The 8103-nt window shown below is 48.2% G+C and overlaps 1 protein-coding gene across 1 annotated transcript in view; it reads right to left on the bottom strand.

Moving 5' to 3' along the window:
- Positions 1-7381, bottom strand: part of PSTPIP2 (proline-serine-threonine phosphatase interacting protein 2) — an 82404-nt gene extending 75023 nt beyond the window's left edge. Inside the window, exon 1 of the mRNA XM_082639982.1 lies at positions 7294-7381. Within this exon, the coding sequence (XP_082496108.1) occupies positions 7294-7326 (33 nt within the window). The 5' untranslated portion in view covers positions 7327-7381. The remainder of the gene's footprint in view (positions 1-7293) is intronic.
- Positions 7382-8103: the final 722 nt, after the last annotated feature.

Raw genomic sequence — 8103 nt, forward strand, 5'->3', positions numbered from 1 at the left:
CTCAATAGATGCAGAAAAAGCTTTTGACAAAATTCAACACCCATTTATGATAAAATATCTCCAGAAAGTGGGCATACAGGGAATCTATCTCAACATAATAGAGGCCATATATGACAAACCCACAGCAAATATCATTCTCAATGGTGAAAAACTGAAAGCATTTCCTCTAAGATCAGGAACAAGACAAGGATGCCCACTCTCACCACTAGTATTCAACATAGTTTTGGAAGTCCTAGCCATGGCAATCAGAGAAGAAAAAGAAATAAAAGGAATACAAACTGGAAAAGAAGAAGTAAAACTGTCTGTTTGCAGATGACATGATACTATACATAGAGAATCCTAAAAATGCCACCAGAAAACTACTAGAGCTAATCAATGAATTTGGTAAAGTAGCAGGATACAAAATGCACAGAAATCTCTTGCATTCCTATACATTAATGATAAAAATCTGAAAGAGAAATTAAGGAAACACTCCCATTTACCATTGCAACAAAAAGAATTAAATATCTAGGAATAAACCTACCTAAGGAGATAAAAGACCTGTATGCAGAAAACTCTAAGACACGGATGAAAGAAATTAAAGATGATACCAACAGATGGAGAGATATACCATGTTCTTGGATTGGAAGAATCAACATTGTGAAAATGACTATACTACCCAAAGCAATCTACAGATTCAATGCAATCCCTATCAAATTACCAATGGCATTTTTTACAGAACTAGAACAAAAAAATCTTAAAATTTGTATGGAGGCACAGAAGACCCTGAATAGCCAAAGCAGGCTTGGGGGAAAAAAACGGAGCTGGAAGAATCAGACTTCCTGACTTCAGACTATACTACAAAGCTACAGTAATCAAGACAATATGGTACTGGAACAAAAACAGAAACACAGATCAATGGAACAAGACAGAAAGCCCAGAGATAAACCCACGCACCTATGGTCAACTAATCTATGACAAAGGAGGCAAGGATATACAATGGAGAAAAGACAGTCTCTTCAATAAGTGGTGCTGGGAAAACTGGACAGCTACATGGAAAAGAATGAAATTAGAACACTCCCTAACACCATACACAAAAATAAACTCAAAATGGATTCAAGACCTAAATGTAAGACTGGACACTATAAAACTCTTAGAGGAAAACATAGGAAGAACACTCTTTGACATAAATCACAGCAAGATCTTTTTTGATCCACCTCCTAGAGTAATGGAAATAAAAACAAAAATAAACAAATGGGACCTAATGAAACTTAAAAGCTTTTGCACAGCAAAGGAAACCATAAACAAAACAAAAAGACAACCCTCAGAATGGGAGAAAATAGTTGCAAACGAATCAACGGACAACAGATTAATCTCCAAAATATATAAACAGCTCATGCAGCTCAATATTAAAGAAACAAACAACCCAATGGAAAAATGGGCAGAAGATCTAAGTAGACATTTCTCCAAAGAAGACATACAGATGGCCAAGGAGCACATGAAAAGCTGCTCAACATCACTAATTACTAGAGAAATGCAAATCAAAACTACAATGAGGTATCACCTCACACCAGTTAGAATGGGTATCATCAGAAAATCTACAAACAATAAATGCTGGAGAGGGTGTGGAGAAAAGGGAACCCTCCTGCACCTTTGGTGGGAATATAAATTGATACAGCCACTATGGAGAACAGTATGGAGGTTCCTTAAAAAACTAAAATAGAATTACCATATGATCCAGCAATCCCACTACTGGGCATATACCCAGAGAAAACCATAATGTTCATTGCAGCACTATTTACAATAGCCAGGTCATGGAAGCAACCTAAATGCCCATCAACAGATGAATGGATAAAGAAGTTGTGGTACATATATACAATGGAATATTACTCAGCCATAAAAAGGAACAAAATTGAGTCATTTGTTGAGATGTGGATGGATCTAGAGACTGTCATACACAGTGAAGGAAGTCAGAAAGAGAAAAACAAATATCGTGTATTAACGCATGTATGTGGAACCTAGAAAAATGTTACAGATGAACCAGTTTGCAGGGCACAAGTTGAGACACAGATGTAGAGAACAAACGTATGGACACCAAGTGGGGAAAGCCGCGGGTGGGTGGGGATGGTGGTGTGCTAAATTGGGCGATTGGGATTGACATGTATACACTGATGTGTATAAAACTGATGACTAATAAGAACCTGCTCTATAAAAAAATAAATAAAATTAAATTTAAAAAAAAAAGAAAGTCCAGGAAGGATAAGAATGGAAGTCTAATCATAATATACTACTTAGCTTTAAACTAAACAATTTTTACATGCTGTGGGAATTCCCTGGTTGTCCAGTGGTTAGGACTCCATGCTTTCACTGCTGAGGGCCAGGGTTCAATCCCTGGTGGGGGGAACTAAGATCCCACAAGCTGTGCGGCCAAAAAACAAACAAACAAAATAAAGCAATTTTTACATGCTGTGACAACATAAATAATGTTTATATTGTTTTTCATTATAAGCCTTTTGGAAACATCTGGATATTTAAAGAATGTGCTTGCATCATCTAGATTTTTTAAGGCTTGTTAACAAACTTTTGTTTCCTTTCTACTTGTTCAGATTTTGTTTTATATATTTCAGTATGAATTTCTTATTCTCCTTAGAAGGTAGGTCCCATGCCTCTTATTAAATTTTAAAGAAGCTAAAACAAGAAGAAAGGATTTTGATAATTATTTTAAAGATAGACCCCAGTGGCTGCTCTAGGAAGAATGAACTGGAGGGCGCAATCGTCAATGACTTTACCTTGCATTTTGCCACCAGGCAGGACAATAGCCCTCCTGGTGTGTTTCTAGGGACTGGTTTCCAAGGGAGAGGATTAAAAAATAAAAGCAACAGCCTATACATTGTATAAAATAGCACATGGGGTGAGCATGAAGGGTCTGTGTGATAACCTGTTTTCTTCTTTGTTTATTTAAGAAAAAAAAGCACCCTCCCATACTGTATAGAGAAAAGTCAAGGAGCAAAGTCAGATGCAGCACCAGCTCAAGCTCTGGTAATACCCAGAATGACCAGATTCCAAAGTGGCCAGAGGTTTGAAGCAGAGGGACAGCCCTGGGTGGCCAGAGGCAATGAGCAAGCTCCTTCCCCTGGTCACTCACCAGGCAGAGCAGAGAGGTCGCACCCACTGCAGGTGTTGGGGTGGGAAGAGTGCAGGACAGACAGTAGGAAGCTGGTCTGGGCCAAGAGCCGTGAGAATCAGGACGACTAGGTCAAAATAAGGGTCTAGAGGACATAGAGGGTCAGGCTGGGCCTCACACCCTTGTGAGGAACGTGGGACTCTCCTGTGGCAGGACATCTTGCTCTTCTGGAGCAGGTTCTACAGTCACCTGTGCATGGCCACATGGATCACAGGCCAAAGGCTGGGACTTTCCCTCTGCGGCCTCCTTCCTTGGAGCCCTGGAAACCAATTCCACGGTCCCCGTCTTATTCCAACAAGGTACCACCAACATTAACCAGAATAAATAACAGCACCGCTTAACCACATGACTGCTGGGAGGGAAAGAGCACACAGGCGTTGTGTCCGAGTCAGGCAAACTTGGTTGGGGACTATCCCAGTTTTAAAGAACATTTGAGTATTCCCTTTTCAAACAAATCCACCGAAAGGTTGCTTTAACTAAACTCTCCATGGGGCATTTGAATAAGATTATCTGTAAAGTATGCGCTGACTTATACCTTTTCAGGAACATCTACCTAATTTAACCATGGGTCTCTCAACTTTCATGGAACATTCCCCTCCTGGGCCTGTGATGGCTCCTGTGAGGGTTGAATCCCTACATCTCTGCCTCTCTTTCTCTGACCCCTCTCTCTTCCTACCAAAATACAGGTAGTCACCAAGAGTGCTTCTCTGGGGACCTCTTATCTCTTGATTCTTTCTTCTCGAGTAACTGTCACCCATTTCCTTTGTCACCTCTGTGCTGATAATAGTTGACAATCACAAGTGCTCACTACTTGCCAGGCATGTGCTAAACTCTGATTTAATCCTCACAACAGTCCTAGAGCGTAGACATTGGTATTGTCCTCATTTTTCTACATGGAAAAACTGAGTATGGGAGTTGAAGTAATCTGCCCAAGGTCACCCAGCTACAAGGGGCAGACCCGGGATTCAAACCTGGCCAGGCCACCTCATAGCCTCTGCTGATGACCCTTCTGCACGTTATGCTGTTCCATGCACTCTCTTGCTTGGACACCCTTTCCAAGGTGCTGGGGCCATCTCCACCAGCCCCTCAAACCCAGAATGTTGACATCAGAGCACACTCACTGACGTGTTTGTACTGGTTGTTAAAATATTAAAATACCCCCAAACCTTGCTGTCTGGCACCCTGTTCCTTCCCCAAGACCTCCCCACATCCAGCAACCCTGGCATGGTCCTGGGGGGTGGGGACCGGGTGGGGGGGTTCAGGATGCTCCTGGCCTGCCTATTGTCAATACCGCTTCTGCTTTTTCTTCCTTCCCTCCCCACAAACCAGTTCCTCATCTGACTTCCTTATTTCTGGCGTCCACACCTCATTTTCCTGTTCACCTTACACAGAGCTTCCTTCAAGCTCTCCTTCCCTCTCTCCTACTGTCCAGCTTCAATTGGTGACCCTGTCCTGTGGCTCTGACTTCTTGTGCCCTCTGCCATTCCTCCCATCTGTCTCCTCCTGTCTCTTCCCTATGATTTCCATCCTAGAACAGACCCTTTCTACCCCTGGCCCAGTTTTCTTCACTCCTGCTAGACTCTCCCATCCCCTGACCCCTTTGCCCTCTACGTCCCTGAGGACAGGCATTCAAGACCAAAGCCTGCCCTCCCTGCCGGCTTCCTAATGAGGAATCTACCTTCAACCCAAGAGTACGGTCTTAACCCCTGCAAATGCCACGTCTATACAGAGAAGGTATTTTCTTAAATATTTAGTAAATTCACTCAACTGATACCCACCTTGTTTCCAAAGTTTTCTACCTTATGTAATCACAACCTTCTTGTCCTTGAAGCATGAAAGTTATGGCCATCCCCTCAGTGATAACAACAGCCTTGCTCCCTGCCCCCACCCCTGAGAGTGTGAGAGCATCGCACGCAGCCCCTGAGGTCTCCAACAGTTTCCCTTCTGCTCCTTTTCTCCCAAATCCAGGCTGACTGTCCCATCTGCCTGATTCCTGAGCATCCACATGCAAAGCACCATCGCAGTTCTGGGGGCTCAGTGGATGGTGGGAGCCAGTGCAAACCTCCCAGGAGCTCATGGTTGGAGCTGAAGGAGAAAGATATCCACATGAAGAGTCAAATGATGTCCCAGCATCTACCTCTGGCAGTGCCAAAGGGACACTCTAGCTGAGCACCAGCCTCGTTGAAGGCATTCCCTGAGCGTTTGGTCTATGCAGAGTCCTGCTCCACTATTTAATAGCTCTACAAACTTGGGGAATGTTGCTTAACCTGTCTGCCTCTCAGTTTCCTCATCTGTAAAATGGGATACTCAGTAAGGGTAGTTGTGAGATTTAATGAACGGTATGTGTAAAGTGCTTGCCACAGACTCTATACACAGTAATATTAGCTATTACTGTTTTTATTATTTGACATAAAGTATAGGAAATTAGAGGTGGAAGATATCTTTGCAAACTATCTCTCAGGATCTCCTATCTTCTGAAAGTAAAAGCTCAGAGGGAAAAAAAAGAAAGTAAAACCCCAGCAATTTCTCTGCCTTGGACCTTCACCCTACCTCTAACTCCCAACACAGATCTCACGTCTCCCCCCTCCCCTAACCACTCCTCCAAGTCTGCACTGGGAGCGGCTGGGGGGCTGCCTTCCTATGGCCTGGGAGACCTCTGAGGATGGAGGCCGCAGCTCTCACCCCACTACATGCCCTGTCAGCCTTACAGATCCACTGTACTCATTCAACCACTATTTGCTGAGAACCTACTGGCATCAGCCTGTGCAAGGGGCAGTGGCATTGAAAGCCAGCACAATAACTGTCCACAAGGTGCTCACATGCTTGTAGGCACCCAAATTCAAAACCATAAACTGACAAATGCTATGAAGGAACAGAACATGTGCTATCGGGTGCAGTCAGGAAAGGCTTCCCTGAAGAGAAGACACTGGGCAGAGATCTGAAAACTGAGTGTTACACTTTGAGGGGAAGAAACGCAGGTCTCTGTACCCTGCTTTTTCCCACAATGCCTGTCATGGGACCCAGAAGTCCTTTATTCTACCCAAAGAACTCCCAGGCCTCCTCAAGGGGACAGCTGCGAGGTTGTTCACCTTCTCTGTGAAGCTGCGGGGGGGTGGGGGGGTGGGGGCGGTGAGCTGCACCCTACAGGTGGGCAGTGCCCCAGGAGAACCTCAAAAACTCCAGGAAAAGGGACTTCACAAAGCAGGGTCTAAACTGTGTCCCGGGGGTTACAGGGCCAGGTTTCTCTACCCAGCAGCTCTAGATAGGGGACAGAAACCTGCTAAGCAGCTATGAGGCTGAATGGGGGAAAATCAGGGTCTCAAGTAAGGAGCTGGGGCGGCTTGGCAGCAGTAGGTCAGTCTGGAGACGTGCTGACTTTCTGCTCCTGCCTTAAAGGGATGAGGGCCGTTCCTCCGAATGAGGGGGTACAGACCCTTGAGGGGCACCTGCGGAGTCAGATGACGGGGGGAAGAGGACTGGACAGAGGGAGAGGGGCAGGCAGAACTGCTGCCTCCTGGTTGGGCCGGTCCTCGGGCTCAGATGTCCCCACCAGCTCGCAGGGTCTCACACACGCACCGACCTCCCCCTGGGCGGGGCAAAGGCAGGGAGAGGCTCAGGAAGCGGAGCTGCGGAACCCGACAAAGCTTCTGCTAGAGAACGCCTCTAGGGTCGTCTGCCGGGCCGAGCCGGGATCTAATGGGGCTCGGACAGGCTGTACGTTTCCGTGGGCCTGGAAAAGACGATCAGCCTGGCTAAGTTCACCCCACGTTCTGCGCCCCACGTCCCCCCAAATCCGCTCACAGCGCAGCCCCAGGGGCCACCGCCGACTTTCCCCGGACGGGTGACTCCTCCCTTTGGGTCTAGGTTTCCCCATGAGATGAGGGGGGAATGTCCCGACTCTAAGACTACACCCGTCAGCAGTGTCCGGGGGCGCGGGCGGAGGAGGGGGAGCCTGGGAACCGGATCCCGGGGACCCGCGGGCGCGCGGCGGGCTGGGGGAAGTGCAGAGAAGGGCCGGCGGCGGTGCCTCCCCTCGCGTTCTGCCCCGGAGCACTGGGCAGGCGCCCACGGCTCCCCTCGGAGCCCCCGTTCCCGAGCCCGGTGATGGGTCGCTTACCCCGCCGACTTACCCAAAAGTTCCCCTTGAACAGTGAGCCCGTCATGGCCGGCGCGCGAGGAGAGGAGAAAGCCAGAGCAGGCGCGCTACGACGCGGACTGTCAGGGCCAGCGGCGCGTCCCGCCCCCGAGTCCCACCCCCGCGCCTGCCCCGCGCAGCCCCGCCCCGCGCCGCTAGCACCAGGCACGCCGCACTTGTCCCGCGCGTAATTGAGGGGCTGGCTGCCCGCGGGTTAGAGCCCTGCGGCGTCAGGCTTCAGTTAGTCAGCCCTACATTCCCCCTCCTTCGGGAGGCCTTTAAGGATTGGAAGGAACCGGTCCTGTCGCCTCCCCGAATTCGGCTCCGTTCCTGCCCACAAGCCCCCTCCTCCCTCGACCCAATTCCTCACGGAGAAATCCAGGCTCTGCGCGGTGGTGGAAGGAGCCCCGGATCGGAGGTGGTCGCGGGGACAGCGCGTCGGCTCTGTGAAGCCTGAGCATTGACAATGCTGGCGGCCGCGTCGGGTGTGGGCGCTTCATCTAGTCAAGTGCAGGACCCCAGAGAAGCCCGCCACAGACAGACAAGCACGTTTTAGTCTCAAAGTGATGGAAAGATCACTGATACTGTTTCCCCTTGACTCTAGGTCCCTCAGTGGGGTCCTTACAAGGCATCCGGAAACTCAGCTCCTCGCGACCCTTCCGCATCTTAGGACCCAGACCCAATACCCTTTTCCACCAATCCCATTCCAGAAGTAGGAGCCCGAACTTCCCTCCTCTCCCTCCACTTTCGTAACATAACACACTCATAAACATAACCCAGGGCAAGTCAGACCCATCCGGGCTTT

Source organism: Mesoplodon mirus (genome assembly GCF_964341445.2).
Source record: "Mesoplodon mirus genome assembly, chromosome: 13".
Lineage (NCBI taxonomy): Eukaryota > Metazoa > Chordata > Mammalia > Artiodactyla > Ziphiidae > Mesoplodon > Mesoplodon mirus.